Here is a 20702-nt window from a genome sequence, read left to right as displayed (position 1 = left end):
CTGGAGGAAACCACCCCCCACCAAGGCCACATGCTTGAGCCCAGAAGCTAACTCATTAGATTTTTATGTGGATACAAGTATAATACTTAATAAAATATGCATCTACTTCAGTCTTCATTAATAATTAAGGACACCCACATACTTTGCTATCATAATAAATAAAAGCACAATCTAAGGCTTGAAATTTGGTCTTGCTTTGTAACTGCTTAAGTGTCCTTCAAAGCCTTGGAATAAGAGACTGTTTCTTGTGTTGACCTGTATATAGGAACACGACTGTGACACTGTCCTCATTAGTTGCATATAGTTCAGAATTTGTATAAAAGCCATATCGCAACTGACAAATATATCTCTTAGAGCAAGGTTCCACAACCAGAGGTTTGTGAACCATTAATGGTTTGTAGTGGGATTGCACTGTGATGAGACTGTGATGAAAATGCCACATTAAATAAAATTTTAACAATATATATTTTTACAAGTACAAAAAGGAATGAATTAAAATCATTAACACTGTAGCATTTTGCATCATAAGTAAAAAATAATAGAAGCTGATTGAATTACTCATGTCATGTCATAAGATAGTAAGTTCTTTCAACTTTGGCACAGTGTGTTACTGGGTAAGACCTTTTAACCAACTTAATGCTGTTGAAAAAGTTCTATTTAAGTGTAGATGTGATTGAACAGGGTTTGCAGTGATCAGGTCTGGTTGTGTCTAGTCCAGCTGAACCCCGTTATCAATGCACTTTCATAGATTTGGGGAATTTGTAACTATGGGGGCCCAGTTGTTATTGGATAACTTTTTTGCTTCAGTAAATAACTATCATTTTAAAACTGTATTTTGTGTTTTGTGTTTTAGGTTGCCTTTGTTTTATCTTCGATTTTGCTTTAGTTTCAGAAACAATTTATAGTATGCGATATACACAAACAGAAGAAATCAGGATGGGGCAAATACTTTTTTCACAGCACTGTACACATGTAACTCTTACGTCAAAACCAAAACCAAATGAGATCATATGAGATGACCAAGCTTATTATGAAGTACATGACATTTTCTTTACATGGAATATTTCATCAAACACGTTTTCACAGCAGTTTATATTAATAACTATAAGAAATTTAGTATGAAGCAAGTAAATTATTAACTTTTCAGTGTAGTTTTTCCCTCTGCTTCACAACTATTAATTTATAGCCCTGTTCCCTTTTGAAAACCAATTCACTACCATATTCACTGTTTATGTCTTGGAAGAAACTGCTTAAATTCCTATTAGTAAACTAATCTTCTTCAGAGATATGCCTGGACTTGCTATAGCTATTGTGTAATTTCATCACCATCCTGTTGACACTCATGTACTTGAGAAAGCAGGACAGTATAATGGCGTAATTGAGAGTGTGTAATTGTATGTCTGTATGCATACAAACCAAGAGCATAAATCTTAGTTAGCCTCTTATATATAACTATTGATAAGTCTATGCCGTCTAGCTGCTATGTATATGTGTGAATTTTATTCATTTCTATTCATTTATTCATTTCTCCCTAAATGGAGATTGATTTACAGTTCCACTGCTGTCTTTCAGGTTGTTTTGGACCTGAACGTGATTGAACTTCTACCTCCTCTCTCCTGCCTGCGGCCTTTCTTTCATCAAGTCTGTCAACGATTGATGATCACTGCTTTTCCAACTTCAGGAGAGCATAATCAAGATGCCTAATCTGAATGCAGCCTCTGATTTGTTTTCTCTATGCCCACCAGAAGGGAGAACCTACAAGAAGGGAGAGATATTTGTTCATCACAATGCAGGATTTATGGTAGCTTGGGGTGGAGAAAGTAAAAGAACATGCCATGGTGGTTGGCCAGGTGCTGTAGTGGCACTGAACGAATGATTGTATGTGTCTCAGTGTGTTGAGAATCGAGCGTTCTTACTGGAGCATTCCTGCCTTTCAGACAATACTTTCCAGACATATCCTGCTCTGAAAGTTAAAAAGTAGGCTCTGATAGTGGCTCATTGGTACCTAGCAACTTCTAGAAGTGACAGTGGGTCTTCAAGTGAAACTCCTGGAAAGCACAGAACTTACATATTGACACAAGGACCATAATCCAGCTCAGGGCAAAGAGGTATACATTTGGGATCAATAATATATTCAATGAGGTATACATTTGGGATCAATAATATATTCAATGAGGTATACATTTGGGCCCAATGATGAATGATGTGCAGAAAACCTGGTTCCAAACGAATGTCACAAAGAACTGAACAAACTGCTCTCTCAAGGAGTCATTTATAGCGTACTCTACACTTTCTTGCTTTTACTCAAAGAGTGAGCAGCAAGGTGTCTGTGTGGTAAACAGACTGTGTGTTCTCGTCTGTTGTGTGGGTGTGAGTCGGGGGAAGACCATAAATTGAACTAGAATTGTTCTCTACTGGTGACATTCAGAGTAACTCATCAAGCTGGTGGAATTTCCCCCATCAAATGGCATACACTGTTGCAAGGACATTTAAATAGATATGATTGTTGTACCAGTAGCGTATTGTCCTTTGCGTGTTACAAAATGGCAGTAATAAAGTTCACAATCTTACCATTCAGTCAACAAAAGAAAACTAATCAAAGTGTTGTATTATGCAAATATTTTGAAGGCATAACCCGTCTGTAATCTAAAACTGAACAACAGGTCCACACATTTCTCCAGTAGGTTTGTTTAACGTTTCTGAAGTGGTAACGCAACAATTTCATTAGCTTGAATTCCTTCCGAAATGAAAAGCCGGATCATCTTCCAAATTCACGTTGAGATTTTGAGAGTTCTAAAGCCTTTTTACTTCAGTGATGTGATTTGACTACTAAATAAAAATTCTGCAGTGCCTGATCAGTGGTTACTACAGAGTCAGCAGCAGCTCCTTTATACACACACACACACACACAAAGGGGGGGGGGTCCTATTATAATGTTACTCAAAGCACATCTATTAGACTGCATGTATTTAATTTCAGTGACGTTGGTGAGGTATCATCAGGTATGCTAGTTCTAGTTATTTAGTTTTATATTAGACTAGAAAATGCAATTTTTCTTAGAGCATAAATCAACACTACTGAATTCTTGAATGTGATCAGAAGGTATTGCTTAATATTCTATAATAGCACAGTTCTGATTCCAGCTATAATGATATTAAATCAAATGATATTAAATAAATATGCTCACTATAATCCATTATTGTTTCTATAGTAACAGCTTATTCACAGGGACAGGTATGGTGGACAATCTACATAATATAAGACTGATATTAAATTCCCATAAATGGCCATAAATAAGTAAATAAATGGCCAAAGGTTTGTAGACACCTGCCCATAACACTCATATGTGTTATGTGAACATCCCATTCCAGGTTTAGTCCCTCTTTGCTGTTATATCATGTATATTGTTATTAGATTTTGGAGCATGGCTGTGATGATTTGCTCATTTAGCCACAAGAGCATCAGTGAAGTTGGGCACTGATGTCCAGTTCATCCCAAAGGTGCTCAGTGGGGTTGAGGTCAGGGCTCTGTGCAGGCCACTCGAGTTCTTTCATGCCACCCTTACTAAAGAGCTCTCTTTGTGCTCAGGGGCATTGTCATCCCGGAACATGTTTGGGCCTCTTAGATCCAGTGAAGGGAAATTGTAATGCTAAAGCATACAAAGACATTCTATACAAGTGTGTGCTTATAACTTTGCAGAAACCGTTTAGGGGAAAACACACACATGGGTGTGATGGTCAGGTTGTTTGGCCATATAGTGTAGATTGTAAAATGTATAATCATTGATATTTTTTTTATCTGAAGAGTTTTTATGGAGTCAGTGCTTTATACCAATCAGTAAACATCTCCCAGAGGATAGATCACAGCAATAAAAAATAATAATAATTGTTGGCAAATTGCTGTAGTATAAGTGGAGTAAAACATTATTGGGACATACAGTAATTGGAAAATAAATAATCGGAAAATGTTTGCTAGCATTATCAAACAAGTAAGGCGTATAACACCATCTTTCTGCAGACTATGAAGCTTTAACGTTAGCATACATCCATAATCTAGATAGGTCTGGAATCTACCCAGCAGTCCTCTTGCCCCACCTCAAGCAGCATGCCCAAGCGTGTAGCACAGAATGAGATTTCATTCCTTTGCCTTACTTTATGTCTCCCTTTTTATTCATTGAGGAATGTGCTGCGATTGCATTTTGTCAAACATTCTAATCAAAAGTATGAACTATTATATATCTACGATATCGTGCTCATCATGGAGAAAAGGTTATTGGCAACTATTTTTTCCACTTTACTGATGAAAACAAAGATACCACTGAATTCACATAATCGGCTAGAAACACAATGTTTAGCAAAAATGAAAGGTGAAATATATATATATAAAAAAAATACAGTTGCCAATGGAGTGCAGGAATATACTATACAAATGCAACTTCACAAATAGATTTTTGGCTGCTTGGTCTAGACTACGTAGCCACTACTTCAGTCTCAGGAGGCACTAGAAAACTTTGCGTACAAAATCAGGATTGCGTTCTCCACTGCATCTGAAAGAAAGATTGCACCATCAGTAAGCTCCAGACTGTCATGAGCCTCCGTAGCTCAGAACTCCAAGGAGTTTCGCCCAACCTAGCCTCGTTTGGTGGGATTCCACAGCCAAGAGGCTTTCCTAGGAAAGGTGGCTTCGGGGAGAAAAGGTTAAGTTTCTCTAGCTGGCCATTGCATCAGCCCAGACACGATGTCCATCTGGAGAACACTAAACCTGACTGCTGCTTTACTGTGAGCAGAGCCAAGTGAATCCTTCAAGCCACTATGGGCCTGAAGGATTTACTCGGTTGCAAATCCTTAAACCCCATTTGTAATATGAATTCAGACAATAGGTTGGGCCATTTGTCTTATTAGTAGCATCCCCCTCATACACGGCTTTGTTTATAATTTATTAATTACTGGTCACTGAACACAATACAAAGAGAGACTTTAAAAAATAAATTAAAAAAAAAAAAAAAAAGAGAGAGAGAGAGGGGTGCATTTCAACAAACTTTATTCCACTCAAGATACCAATACATAAAAAAGTGATACTGAACATTTACATAGTGATAACACCATAGACTTACTTAAATAAATAAAAAAAATAAAATAAATACAAACATAAATACATGTGCCAAAAAAATTTACCTGAACAAATAAGTCACAATGATGGGATGGAAAAAAAATAATACTTTTTTTCTTTAACATATTACAGTCAGTGTCACAGTATTTAGAACAATGCCACGTGGTGGAGGTCATGACGTAAACAGTTGGAGGCACAAATGAAAAACATCGTCTTTCATCTGAGGATATTACATGACTAATATCTTGTACCAGGCAAAAAGCTTATAGCAGGTGTTTGTAGTGCTAACCTCCATCCATTTAGACACAGTCAAAATCAAACTAAAAGCAGAAAATTAAAGGCTCCACCACATGAGCCCTTTCTGATACCTTGTTATATGAGCTTAAGATACAGAAGGGCCATTATTGCACAACCCAGAAGACATCCCTCAGAAAGGCACTTTACTCTCCCTTCACATCTCAACACGAGGTACAGCTGGTCCAGCCGCAGATTGCAGCTACTAGCCCCTCCAGGCTTAAAGCTAAATCACTCTCCTTAAAATGTTTAGAATCACCGGCTTTCCATGCTTGATGTGTACCGTTAAGTGAAATAATAAAAGGTTTGCATTAAATAAAGGGGAAGGCAGGTGATCAAAACAGAAAGCCTCATCCTCATCACGCAAGTTCTCTTCATCTCCTTGTCACTTTGTTGTGTACATTTGTGAAGTCGAGTGGTAGTGTCGGTGTGACAAAGGAAAAGAAAATAAATCCAAAAAACAGTGCACCATAAGTCCAAGGAGGCCAGAATATAAGTTGGGAGAACTTTTGTGGCGAGATGCAAGCTTCTCCAGATGTGGTTTCAGTCTTAAACCTTGAGGTTTTAGTCCTTTCTTGTGGTTCGTTTATGTTTTGTTGTAGTGCTGCAGCAGCTGCACCACGTAATGGAGCCGGTGACGCAGATCAGAGGAGCAGCCATGCTCACAGAGTGTGTTCAGAGAATATGAGGAAGAGATCCGCTCACGACTAACATAGGTCAACAAGTACGTGTCTGCCAACTTGGACATGATCACCTTGGTGTGATCAGTGTAGAAGTTCACCTGGGAGCAGAAAAAGTACACATTATTGTACTGTAAAAGAGAGTAGAATGACATTTTTTTACATGCTAATCTAGAAGGCTTATATGAACAGAATCGATATGGATAAGAGAAACAACGCTCACCTGTAGAGAACCATTGTTAAAAAGCATAACTAAAGCATGGTCGGTCTTCATCCACTGCAGCAGAAGGGGACAGTCAGTAGGAGATGGCTGCTCATCACAACCCAGATCTCCACCCTGTAGGAACAGATACATAGCTTAGTTCAACCCACAGTGACTCATTTGCTTCCAGTGTAAGGACAGTACCCATAACTGATTAAAAGTAAAATTAGCACTAGAAATGAATTTCAGAATGTTTTCTGAAAAGCTCCTCACCTCCATGAGATTCTGCTCCATGTAGTTGGCCATCAGCTCCACAATGTGTTTCTGGCTCTGGAGCTGTTCGGGTAATGTATCCGCTTGGAAGGTGAAGTGTTTATTGTTGGTCAAACAATAACGAACTACCCTGTGGAGAGGGGAAATGCTAGGTCATAACCCAAGTAAGCTAAAACAAAATGTGGCCACTTTGATTCAATACATTTGTGAACGCCATAAACCAAATCAATTACAGTTTTGTCTGATGTCGATTCTAGGTTTAAGTGAAGTGCCAAATTTTAGTCACAAAGTTACCTTCGCTGGTCACACAGACTCAGATGAGTGCCTTCGTTGAAGAGGACTCCGACATTCTGATTGGAAAGCTGGTAGCCAAAACCATATTTGTTGGAGTAGTCCACCCACTTGGTCACCCAGACAAAAGGTTTAGGCTTTGTGACACATGGAGTGTTCCTAGATGCTGGAAAACCAAAAAGAATCCAAACATTAATTTCCTGATCATTATTCTGAGATACAGACATGTTTATCAAAAAGCTTCAATCGGTTATTACAGGTGTGAATAGAACAAACCTGCTGGCATGGAGGATAAGCAATTAATGAGGACCTTCATGGTGGCCTCAGCCACAGAAGCTGGGGTCAGTAGGTCTTCACACCCTGCACAAGAATCATGAGAAAAGTACATCACAGAGTTAATACAGCCGATAAGAGAGCAAAACTGGAGACATTCGAGTGTGCTGCTCATGTGAAAATACAGACTACACTGCACTATAAAAGCCTCGGGGTGAAATCTAAAATAGCACATCCACACTAAGTAAATTAACAAAGGCACACACACCATCAGTACTGCTGGCCACTGTGCCTTTGAAGGAACGGGATGTGGACTTTCTGGACACGTCCTCAGCTGGTGTGTCTAAGGGCCCTGAAACAGCCAACTGACCCGCTGGAGATGCAACCTGTGTGAGATGGGAGACGAAGGTCAAAATCAACGAGCTATATTTCAAACAGCAATGGGCTGTTAACTCTCTTTTTGCGTGTTCATTTCCAAAGCAGCCAAGCAGAGCACACGATCAAACCATCGTTTTGTTTTTTTTTCTGAAAAGGTGTGGCACGTATAATTAGTTTGCAGTTCAGGATTAGATCCCTTGTTTATCCCTTGACGCACATGTGATTTATCATATTGGAATTCACTCAGCCTTTTTGTATTCAAGTTATTCATCTACAGAAGCTCCCCATATAGCAGTGCTGCCAAGTCAGCTGATACAACAGCACAGGCTGGCTTTTTATAACGCCTCCTTAAGCACATGTCTTTATAAATAATAAATCAGACAAACACACAAGGTATCTTGAGAGAAATTTGGCTAAAGCCATTCGATCGAATGTATAACAATGTTTATCAACTCAAAGCAGTATTAAGGGTCATAACATGCCTCATTCACTCCCACGGTCTTGTAGCTGATCTGTCGGCTAATCGAGTGCTTCACTATGCCCGAGACAAGCTTGGAGATGTCCTCCTTGTCCTCACTGGGGTTCTTCTCTGCTGAAAGACAACAAAACAGGTGATTAAGTTCACATAGTGATACTGAAAGGGTTCAGCTGAAATAAATTCCACCTTAAAGAAAAGCCCCGTGATGGGAAGCCTTACCTTTGGATTTCTTCTTGCGAAAGAGGCTCTTGGCCATCTTGGTGAAGAACTTCTTGGCAGGGCTGGGTGGGTTGAGCTCCGGCACCATCACACATGCGGTAGGTGGAAGTTTGTCCGGAGTGAAGCCCTGGGAGAAGAGTTATTCGAAAAAAGCGTCAGGATGCCATGTACTTCAGAGATGGGTGACGTGATCCAAAAATGTCCAAGAGCACAGACGAGATGAAGCAGAAGCAATGTGCTTCAAGAACTAACCTTGCTGAAATATTCATGAGCCAGGATCTGGTCAAGAGTAAGGCGGTCACTGGGGTTCTTTTGAAGGATTGCAGAGATTAACTTTTGTGCTGCTGCAGAGAGTGACGGTGGAAGAGTATACTTCACTTCTTTGATGCATTTGTACGTTTCCTTCAAGTCTAACGTTTCAAATGGAGGGTTCCCACACAGAAGTGTGTACCTGACCAATCCAGAGAAATAGAACATGGTCAAGTAACTGGATATGTCACAGTATTTCCCACTGTATACTTCTCCATTAAGCTTGATATAATATTTAACTAAATAAAGCTGAACATGGTATTCACTTACATCACACAACCCAGTGACCAAACATCTGACTCAGTCCCATGTCCTTGACGATTTAATACTTCTGGTGCTAGGTAGTTTGGAGTCCCACAGATAGTTCTGCAAAACAGAGTCAGTTACCTCTTTGCAAAATAATGATCTTAATCAGAACTACGATTTCATCTAGGAAGAAAAACTACTTACTTTTTCCTTTGCTCAACAGTCTCCAGCTTTGCTGCCAGTCCAAAATCTCCCAGTCTCAAATCCATGTTCTCATTCACAAAGAAATTGCCTATTTAAAAAATAAATAAATGAAAAGTTTTGCACTCAGCTACAGCAGTTCTAAAAGACATGTAATGAAAGCAGTAAAAGCTACAAAACGGAAAATGCATTACCTAGTTTGAGGTCTCGGTGGAGGATTCCTTTGTTATGGAGGTATTTGAGGCCAGAAATGATTTGCCTGAGGTAGTAACGTACTTCAGGATCTGTCAGGGTGTGTCGTGCTTTCCAAATATGTGCCAAGGACTGCAGCAAGGAAAGCATACAGTCAGCCTCATTTTATTACCTGATGCAGTCATGGTTACTGTTTATAATAAAGGTTTTTTTTTTTCTTTTTTAAACAAATGCAGTACAACTACTGGTAAAGCAGCTCACCTTTCTGCTGCAGAGCTCGAGGAAGATGTAGATGTTGTCCTGGTCCTCAAAATGATGAGAAAACTTGACGACGTGTTTGTGCTGGAGGGTTTTGTGCAGCTCGATTTCATTCGTTATCTAAAGGAGAACCACAACACGGCGGCGGTTAGAACAAACACAGGGGCTGGGGATTTTCATCCGTGTAAAAGGTTAACGAGATCAAATGAGCAGATCCGTGTTTACCTTGTCTCTCTGGTGTGGCTTGGACACTCGGCTTTGTGGAATCACCTTCACCGCGTACATCTTGTTGCTCGAAAGATCGGTCATCTCATAACATCGAGCAAACCCTCCCTGCAATAAAACAATCGGTCTGTCAGAGAGGAATCGGCTCTGGGATCAGAAATAGAACCTTTATTTCCTTTCAGACAAGGGCGCGTGCTGGAAGGTCGTGTGATCGTCTGGATCCTTCAGCATCACCTAAAATCAGCTGGATGACACTGCACTCTCACTGCACCGATCAGGATCTAAAAACACTGCTGAAATGGAGATGCTCCTTACTGCCTACATGACACCCCAGAAATGCATTAATCCAGGAGAACATGGCCTCATGGCAGGTAGGATGGAGAAGAGACACTGGCTCCAGGTGAAGTCATGGTTGCATATGTGAACGTCAGTACACCGACACAAAGATGTACACTGTATTAAAGCTGTAGGGGAGGGAACCATGACATACACCCCAGAACAAATCCCTACACCACAGAATAACGCCACTCAGGAGCACGCGCAATTAAACGAGTACCAACCCGTCCAGCTACTGATATAATAAGCAGTCGTGTTATGAAACTATTCAGAATGAAGTACCTTTCCCAAAAGCTTTCCTTTGGAGTAGGATCGTCCGGTCTTCGGGTCGATCACCACCTGCGCGAGCTCCACTTTGGTTTGTTCACATTTGCTCCGGTTCGGTTTCTGTGTCGGCGCGAGCGGAGAGTTCTCCGGACACGACTTAAACAAATCCGGGTTCATCGTCTGACAGGAACGACGCTGTTCTGTACTGAAACAAGACTGATCCATTCATTAACAAACGAGTCGGCTGAACGAGTCCGTACCGCACACCTTCAACTCCTCAATGAACGCGCCCGGGCACGCGCCTGCCAGTATATAAGCCGCCGGTGACGTCATTGCGGGGCGGGATCTAATGGGTGGAGCGATGTGAAACACCATGATGTGATTTGTTCCCATCAGACGTCCATCAAGGTGTGGAGGAAGCCGGAAGGACAAAGATTGAAATGGTGAATGAAACCCGCACTGATCCAATCACAGGTCGGTGTGTTCGGATCGAATGAATATCAATGGCCGACTGTTACAGGAATACCTGAACATGTCTTTAAAAAGGGCCTTCGTTTCATTCATTCTCTTTATCAACTCGCCTAAAACAATCGATTTACACCTTCTTTTAAATGTGTGGCCCTATCCGGATTTCCATACTATGCGATTCAATTTCGTTCATCTTCCCTGGCAGTGAACCCTTCAGTTTCTTTCAAAATGCCTCGCCACATAAAGCGTGAATGAATCAATAACGAGTGCCACGCTGAATGCTGTTAATACTAATAAAACACAAAGCAAAAGATAAAACATATATAATGTCTTGTATTTTTTCTTTATGTTGATCTGTTATTGTATATAAATGATCTAAGTTCCCCACATATAATCTAGTATCGTTACTTAATGTTAACACCGAATGGTTAAAATTAATGGACCGAGTTTCAACTGTTGTTACTTGCAAAACATTAAATAAAGGAAAAATAATACCAATAATAATAATAATAATAATAATAATAATAATAATAATAATAATAATAATAATAAAAGGCATGTGCTGCCCCCTGGTGGATTTATTTTGCACTACTGTTAGCACTGCGTTCAGACGCAATTTCCCAGTTCTTCCTGGCAGCACTACTAAAACTCATGCCACTGTGTATTACACTTGAACAGTTCAACAGTGGTTTAATTTCTCATACTGCAATAACAGCTATTCATCCATCATTCACGCTTTTGGGTGATTTGAAAATAGTAAAGTATATTTGATAGATAAGTGTGGTATTTTTTTTCAGTCTGTGGAGAAGATAAAATTGTTTTTATAGCCACAAACATTTGAGCACCTAAGGTAAGCACAGAAAGATGGATGTGTTGTCAGTCTTTAAAAAATTAGTTGATAGGGTTTCCATTACCACTGGACACATGAAAATTGAATTTTGTAGACATTTTATTTCCCATTATCAATGTATGCAATCTTGAAAACATTCATCAAGTGTGCAGCATGTTAGGTTTTACAAACAGATGTCTTCTGTCAATCTTGGTGGAATAACAACTGTAGAACAAACAGACAAACAAATTTCTAAACTTGTGTCCTAATAAGTATTTTCAGCCATAATGACAGCCAACAAGAGTGATCAATAAAAAGGCAATTATGCAGGAATGGCATGTAGATAAGGAATTGTAGTTCAATGCAAGACTCAGAAGTCAAATTCATCTCCTTTGGCTTTCTTCTCCTGTGACTCTGCCCAGGCCTTGTTGATAGTGCGCTTCATTTCGTCATCACCCTCGGAGTAGATCTTCTTCAGCATATTCATCAGCCCCTCTCCAGGATCTGCATTCTCATCATAGCTGGGCTTGCTGAGGAGAACACACGTCAGCTTAGCATGATCAGGTTACATGTTCTGTTATCAATATTTTAATAGGACTTCAAGTAATAAATAAATAAGAAATAAACCAGTTAGGTTCAGAAATTATGTTTTGGAATCGCCACAAGAGGCTTCTGAATAACACGGATGAAGGTGGCCTGGTCTGATGAATCAAATTTTTTTTCTTTACCTCATGTGGGCAGCTGGGTGTGTGGCACCAGGATGCACTATGGGAAGAAGGCAAGCTGGCAGAGGCAGTGTGATGCTCTGGGCAATGTTCTGCTGGGAAACCTTGAGTCCTGACATTTATTTGGATGTTACTTTAACATGTACCACCTACCGAAACATTGTTGGAAACCAAGTACACGTTCAAGGCAATAGTATTCCCGAATGGCAGTGGCCTCTTCCAGCAGGATAATGCTCCGTGCCACACTGCAAAAATTCTTCAGGAACGGTTTGAAGAGATCAAGTTGGTGACTCGGCCTCCAAACTCCCCAGATCTCAATCCGATCAAGCATTTGGTATGTTCTGGACAAACAAGTCCAATCCATGGAGGCCCCACCTCACAGCTTACAGGACTTAAAGGATCTGGTGCTAATGTCTTGGTGCCAGATACCACAGCACACCTTCAGAGGTCTTGTGGAGTCCATACCTCGATATATGTAATATTAGGCAGGTAGTTTTAATGTTATGGCTGATCGATGTTTGTGAGAAACCCAAGCCTTTAATGAAAGTAATTTTGATAAGTAAAAAAAAAAAAAATTGAACATACATGAAGGCACCGGATCTTCTCCTTACAGCTTGGTGATATTGGAGAATACATAAATCAGATACAGAACAGAATCAGAGATCACAACTCAATATGCAGTGTCTACACAGCCTCCAGGATCCCGCATCACTCTGTTAAAAGCACGATTCTGGGGTCATTGAGCTATTTTGTGTGGACTGGATGTATATTTTTGCTCTATTGCTGGAAGATCCAACCACGACGGTAGCTTCTTGGCAGAAGCAGATTCATTTTCATTCAAAATCTCCTGTTGCTTCATGGAGTCCCTGTAGCTGGACCTTTAGAGGTTCTCTTCTGTATAACCAACATTTTTAAGCCAAAACTATTTCTAGTGTTTGTTCCCAAAAGGTACATTTTTGGTTATCTGACCATAGAACCTGGTTCTAATCAAAGTTACAGCGGCTTCTAGTGAGCTCCAGGCGCTCATGTTGTGGTTAGGTGAAAGAAAGAGCTTTCTTCTGGCACACCTTCCAAACTGTTTATTGGCATTGAGGTGGCGTCTAATTGGAAATCATGATCACTAGAGGAATTTCTACCGCTTTAACACTACTCCTCATGGTGTGCGGGTCAATACACACTCTCATTTCATTTCTGTACTCTTTAATCCTCCCCATGTTGACGAGTGACTGAGGGAATTTGACCTACGTCTCACCTCATATTTATATCCTAGGTCAAGGATGTCAAGTCAAGGATGACCATGTAGGAGTTCCTACACACGGAGGTGAATTTTACAGTAAAATATAAATGGGATCATGCTTCAGTTACTTTCTGTTCATAGGAATCTCTAGGAATGAGTGAGAGTGTGAACTACCGTTTAATTAAAACTATTATTTTGTATATATGTTTGAAATGTTATTAGTATAAACTTCAACTGAAGGTTAGAGTCCTCTCATTATTTTCAGTGTGAGATTAAATTAATGAACCCCATCGCTTTACACAACTTTTTACACTCAACACCCCAAAACTATTTGAAAAACTTGGGGTAAAAGTCAATTTCACAAGCTCAATCCCTAAGTTATCAATGTTTACTATATTATACTTTGTATACAAATACAAAATAACACATAAGTTAAGGATTTATCCCTGAAACAGTTAGTCACAGCTCATCTAATGTGACCCTTATGATGTTTTTGCACTGGGACTATCGTTATATGTTGGGAGAGCAAGCGCTGTCTATCTAAGGAGACGTCTCCTGAATGGAACACAGGGACAGAGGACATATTTCAACTGGCCATGATGATCGTATAATGTATGTAGTCAAGCGCTCTACTATAACGTTATACTCACTCTTTCTCCTTGGATTGTTTCTCCACCTGTGTAAACCACTCCCATTTCTTTGTTGTCTTCTTTTTGCACATGACGAGTACCATGTCTGTTTTCACCTGTGAAAAATTTTAAAAAATCAAACCGTAAAAGGCCAAAGAAGATATGCAGTCTGTTGATAACTTTCAGTGCACTTAGTATTGGACAGAGTAACACACCTTTCTACTGCTCTCCTCAACTACAATGGGGCACAAGAGGTTGTTGACCGTCATTTGATAGTTTTTTCCCTCCAAATCTTTAACAAGTACATTGAAAGACCTGTAAAAGACAGAAATTATTCTAATATTTCGTCACAGAAGAGACAGTTACAGATTATATAAATCATTAGAATCCTTTATAATCCCTTAATAATAATAATTATAATGATGCCACTGTATCATATATCATTTCATTTCAAACTGAGCTCCCTATGCTTTACAGTATGTGAACAAATAATAGTAATAACAAAAGATTATATATATATATATATATATATATATATATATATATATATATATATATATATATATATATATATATATATATGCACAGAAAGTTTGAATTCTCTACAGTGCTGTGCAAAAGTTTTAGACATGATGTTCTTTTTGAGGAATTTGGTGTTTGGCTCATGCCAGATGTAACGGAACCCCTGTCTTCCAAACAGTTCCACTTTCGGCTCATCAATCCACAGAACATTCTCCCAAAAAGTTTGAGGATCATCAAGGTGTGTTTTGGCGAAATTCAGACGAGTCTTAATGTTCTTCTGGGTTAGCAGTGGTTTTCACTTCACCACTCTTCCATGGAGCCGTTTTCCCCCAGTGTCTTTCTGATAGTGGAGTCATGAACAGTGACCTTTATTGATGCAAGAGAGGCCTGTAGTTCCTGTGATGTTGTCCTTGGCTCTGTTGTGACTTCCTGGATGAGTCGTCGCTGTGCTCTTGGAGGAATTTTGGAAGGTCGGACACTTCTGGGAAGGTTCACTACTGTGCAGGTTTTTTCCATTTGGAGATCCCAAAGAGTCCCAGAGCCTCTGAAATAGCTTTGTAACCCTTCCCAGACTGATGTATTTTAGTCACCTTCTTCCTCATCATTTCTGGAATTTCTTTCAACTTTGGCACAGCGTGTTACTGAGTAAGACCTTTTAAACAACTGCACACTGTTGAAAAAGTTCTATTGAAGTGTAGATGTGATGGAACAGGGTTTGCAGTAATCAGGCCTGGTTGTGTTTAGTCCAGCTGAACCCCGTTATCAATGCAGTTTCATAGATTTGGGGAATTAGTAACTACAGGGGCACATACATTTTCACATAGGCCCAGTTAAAAACTCATTTAAAAACTGTATTTTGTATTTACTCAGGTTGCCTTTATTTTAGAACCCCAATTAGATTTTAATATCTGAAACAATTTTGTATGCGATATACACAAAAACAGAAGAAACCTGGGAAAAAAGAATACTTTTTTACAGCACTGTATAATACTGGGTAGTTTATCTATTGAGGTAAATTATACAATATTACACATCCGTGAGGATTAGCAGTTAATTTGAAATTAAGAGTCAAATATTTTCAACCAATGGGATTGAAAGAGAAAAGAAAACACTGCATTCCAGCATAGGAACCTTATACCATTTGTGAAACATAATGGTGGTAGTATCATGGTTAGGGCCTGATCTGGCCCAGGACGACTGGCCATCATTGATGTAACAATTAATTCTGAATTAAACCAGCACATTTAAAGGAAAATGGCAGGACGTCTGTCCATGAACTAAATGTCAAGAGAAAGTTAATCATGCAGCTAGATAATGACCCTAATCACACGAGTCGTTCTACCAAAGAACGTTTAAAGAAGAATAAAGTTGATGTTTTGGAACGGTCAAGTCAAAGTCCTGACCTTAATCCAATAGAAATTTTGTGGAAGAACCTGAAGCAAGCAGTTCAAGTGAGGAAACCCACCAACACCCCAGAGCTGAAGCTGTTCTGTACTGAGGAACGGGATAAAACTCCTCCGAGCCGATGTGCAGGACTGATCGACACTTACCCCAAACGTTTATCTGCAGTGATTGCTACACAAGGGGGTCACACCACATACTGAAAGCAAAGCTTCACATACTTTTGCCCCTCACATATCTGTAATATTGGATCATTTTCCTCAATAAATAAATGACCAAGTTTTTGTCTCATTTAGTTAACTGGGTTCTCTTTATCTACTTTTAGGACTTGTGTGAAAATCTGAAGATGTTTTAGGTCGTATTTATGCAGAAACATGGACAATTCAAAAAGTGTTCAAAACTGGGTGTATGTGTGCGGGTGCGTGTGTGTGCGTGTGTGTATATACACTACCGGTCAAAAGTTTAGAAACACTAACTCATTATTTATTTTAAACATTTTAGAATTATAATAAAATCATCAAAACTCTGTAATAACACAAATAGAACTATGGGAATTATGTTGTGATAAAAAAAAATCCAAAATAAATCAAAATAATTTAATATTACAGCATCTTCAAAGTATTTTTGCCTAGAATTCTCTCACCTGATTTCTTGAGGAATTTCCCTGAGATGATTTTTAAACAGTATTAAAGGAGTTCACACCTACGCTCGACACTTATCGGCTGCTTTTCGGAAATATTTCGCTCCAAGTCGCCCGTTTAAAAAATATTTTTTTTGTAAATAAAAAGTTAGCTTTCTAATGAAAGAAATGAATACGTTGTCACAATTATATTTTTGTCTACGACACCGATTTCACACATTTAATCATACACCTTCAGATTTTAACATCACGAGAAACATTTCAAACGTCTCCAAACTTTTGACTGGTAGTGTGTGCACATAACATACGCACGTACGCACGCAATTCAGTTGAATACTACTGCCAGATAACAAGTTAGAAGTTAGCTGGCAGTAATATTCAATTACAAGCAAACAAGTGTCTCATGTTCTTCAGGAGTACTGTGAGAGGGAGACAAGCCAAAGCACCGCACCACGTGTTTACACTGTAACAGAAAATGAGCTAAACAACATTTTTTTTTCTGTTAGGTAAAGGAAAATCTAAAAACTTTGAGACATGCTGTGCTAAAACATTAGGTAGTTCATAATAAGCTCATTCGTCAGCTACTTGTGTTCATCAGCAGTTCAAACACGTTACATACCTGTCCGTAAAGCTGACCTGAACATTGTCAGCGGGGATTTTATGCACTCCTTTTAACGTGATGTAGACTTTTACAAATTTTTCAGACTGGTCCCAACCTATAATAGAAAAAAAACCCCCACTGTGATTAACGGAGGCATTCAGACTGGTGTAATGAAGGCATAGGACGCCAAGAAACAGCACAATTAAAGTATGCACACCATAATTGTTTATTTTGACCATGTATCCCTTGACTGTCGTGTCTGCTTTGTCTTCAGAATCTCTTTTTGCTTGATTTTCCCTTTGTTGCTGCTTCTGAGCCAGTTCTTTCTTGATCTTCTTCTGCTCCTGTGAGAGGAGATCCTGCACACGCTGCCTTTCACACATCTCCAGGAGCCGTGTCACTTCTTTCAAGTCGCTCTCAAGTCCTGTGATCTGATGACACGTTAATAAAAGTTAATCAAGTACTGTTGTGTCAACTGCTGTATAGCACAAATTCCACACCTTTAAAGAACAACCTCGGATTTAGTTTATTGTCTGTCCCACAGAGTGTTGGATTACACGTTCAACACAAAAAGATCTAAGTGTAATAAATATTTCCAAATGTTGTTGGTTAAATTATAATTAATATTTTATTTACATAAATCACGTCTGTGTTGCATCCAAGTTGTTCATGGAAGACAGAAGTCGAGGCTGAGATGACTCAAGAGATGACTATTATCAATACTGAATTATTATCAATACTGCATTGGCTCCCAGTAAAATCTCACATTAACTATAAAATACTTTTTTTAACCTATAAAGCACTAAATGGTCTCGCGCCACAATATCTAAGCGACCTTTTGGTTTTATATGATCCGCCACGCCTACTTCGGTCAAAACATGCAGGCTATTGACGGTACCTCGAATAGTGAAGGCTACAGCAGGGGGAAGAGCTTTCTCTTATAGAGCCCCACAGTTATGGAACAGTCTTCCTATTAGTGTTCGGGGCTCAGACACAGTCTCAGTGTTTAAGTCTAGGCTTAAAACGCATTTGTTTACTCAAGCCTACCCTGATTAGATTCTGTTCTACTACTTCGCAGTCATAATAATCTTTTTTCTCCCTCTCTCCTTTCGCCGAGCCCCCCACGAATTTATGGAGATACTAGAGATCCAGATCCCTTCTGCCTCTGGATGGAGCTCAAATCTTCTCTAATTCCAGACTGCTGGGACTACGGCTGCTCCTAACGCCATACAGACTTCATATAAATCCATAATGAACTTTTTCACACTATCTGTTGTTACCCAGATGAGGATGGGTTCCCTTCTGAGTCGGGTTCCTCTCAAGGTTTCTTCCTCTTAAAACATCTTAGGGAGTTTTTCCTCGCCACCGTCGCCACTCGGTGGCTTGCTCAGTTGGGATAAATTCGCACCTTTAATATCTGTATACCGTGTTGATATTTCTGTAAAGCTGCTTTGAGACAATGTCTATTGTAAAAAGCGCTATACAAATAAAATTGAATTGAATTGAATTGAATTGAACTCAAGGATAAGATTGACATTCAACTTTTGAATTTTACTGCATTGTTAGATTTGATCTGTTCAGATCGACAATACTTTGCTGTCTGGAATGCAATTTATGTCATTTACGAAAAGACATTTAAATACCAGGTGCAGTGAAAAGCAGACTGGATTTCGGTGATTTTGGCTTAATTCCTAATCAAAACAGAACTGCTTTTGAGTTAGATTAACCAAACATCAACCCCTGAAAGTGTATAAGAGAGACTCTCTGATACCCAGAGATATTCCTGTTGTTTTTTTACACTGGACATGTGTTTTAGAGAGCATCTGTACACTAATTACAAACGCTCCAAACTGCAGAATGAGTCATATATATTAACTATAACACAAACTATAACCATCACACACAGCTATAACCATCACACACAACTATCACACACAGCTATCACCATCACACACAACTATAACCATCACACACAGCTATCACCATCACACACAGCTATAACCATCACACACAGCTATAACCATCACACACAGCTATAACCATCACACACAGCTATCACCATCACACACAGCTATCACCATCACACACAACTACCACACACAGCTATCACCATCACACACAACTACCACACACAGCTATCACCATCACACACAACTACCACACACAGCTATCACCATCACACAGCTATCACCATCACACACAACTACCACACACAGCTATCACCATCACACACAACTACCACACACAGCTATCACCATCACACACAACTACCACACACAGCTATCACCATCACACACAACTACCACACACAGCTATCACCATCACACAGCTATCACCATCACACACAACTACCACACACAGCTATCACCATCACACACAACTACCACACACAGCTATAACCATCACACACAACTATCACACACAGCTATCACCATCACACACAACTATAACCATCACACACAGCTATCACCATCACACACAGCTATAACCATCACACACAGCTATAACCATCACACACAGCTATAACCATCACACACAGCTATCACCATCACACACAGCTATCACCATCACACACAACTACCACACACAGCTATCACCATCACACACAACTACCACACACAGCTATCACCATCACACACAACTACCACACACAGCTATCACCATCACACACAACTACCACACACAGCTATCACCATCACACAGCTATCACCATCACACACAACTACCACACACAGCTATCACCATCACACACAACTACCACACACAGCTATAACCATCACACACAACTATCACACACAGCTATCACCATCACACACAACTATAACCATCACACACAGCTATCACCATCACACACAGCTATAACCATCACACACAGCTATAACCATCACACACAGCTATCACCATCACACACAGCTATCACCATCACACACAACTACCACACACAGCTATCACCATCACACACAACTACCACACACAGCTATCACCATCACACACAACTACCACACACAGCTATCACCATCACACAGCTATCACCATCACACACAACTACCACACACAGCTATCACCATCACACAGCTATAACCATCACACACAGCTATCACACACAACTATAACCATCACACACAGCTATCACACACAACTATAACCATCACACACAGCTATCACACACAACTATAACCATCACACACAGCTACCACATCACACACAGCTATCACCATCACACAGCTATAACCATCACACACAACTACCACACACAGCTATCACCATCACACACAGCTATCACACACAACTATCACCATCACACACAACTATCACCCACAACTATCACCATCACACACAACTATGACCATCACACACAGCTATCACCATCACACACAGCTATCACACACAGCTATCACCATCACACACAGCTATCACCA

General features: G+C 39.7%; 2 protein-coding genes across 3 annotated transcripts in view; both read right to left on the bottom strand.

The window, feature by feature from the left end:
- Positions 1-5023: 5023 nt before the first annotated feature.
- Positions 5024-10531, bottom strand: plk3 (polo-like kinase 3 (Drosophila)). Of its 2 annotated transcripts, none has more exons than XM_017472867.2 (15): positions 10247-10531; positions 9629-9736; positions 9407-9523; positions 9148-9277; positions 8957-9044; positions 8777-8872; positions 8450-8648; positions 8198-8324; positions 7983-8092; positions 7391-7508; positions 7126-7209; positions 6853-7015; positions 6559-6688; positions 6307-6420; positions 5024-6184 (listed from the first exon to the last, which is right to left on the bottom strand). In XM_017472867.2, exons 1-15 carry the CDS (start codon positions 10454-10456, stop codon positions 5990-5992), a joined length of 1989 nt encoding a protein of 662 aa, XP_017328356.1. In that variant the 5' UTR covers positions 10457-10531; the 3' UTR covers positions 5024-5989. The 2 variants fall into 2 exon arrangements, with proteins under 2 accessions (XP_017328356.1, XP_017328357.1); XM_017472868.2 differs by having other exon boundaries at positions 7983-8089.
- Positions 10532-11632: 1101 nt separating this feature from the next.
- Positions 11633-20702, bottom strand: part of cacybp (calcyclin binding protein) — a 10771-nt gene continuing 1701 nt past the window's right edge. The window contains 5 exon segments of the mRNA NM_001200863.1: positions 11633-12058; positions 14141-14235; positions 14335-14434; positions 17302-17398; positions 17501-17714. Coding sequence (NP_001187792.1) covers positions 11899-12058; positions 14141-14235; positions 14335-14434; positions 17302-17398; positions 17501-17714 — 666 coding nt within the window. The 3' untranslated portion in view covers positions 11633-11898.

This window comes from Ictalurus punctatus, chromosome 7, assembly GCF_001660625.3.
Source record: "Ictalurus punctatus breed USDA103 chromosome 7, Coco_2.0, whole genome shotgun sequence".
NCBI classification, from domain to species: domain Eukaryota; kingdom Metazoa; phylum Chordata; class Actinopteri; order Siluriformes; family Ictaluridae; genus Ictalurus; species Ictalurus punctatus.
The sequence above is the reverse complement of the archived record's forward strand: the minus strand, read 5'-3'. Positions and strand labels throughout refer to the sequence as shown.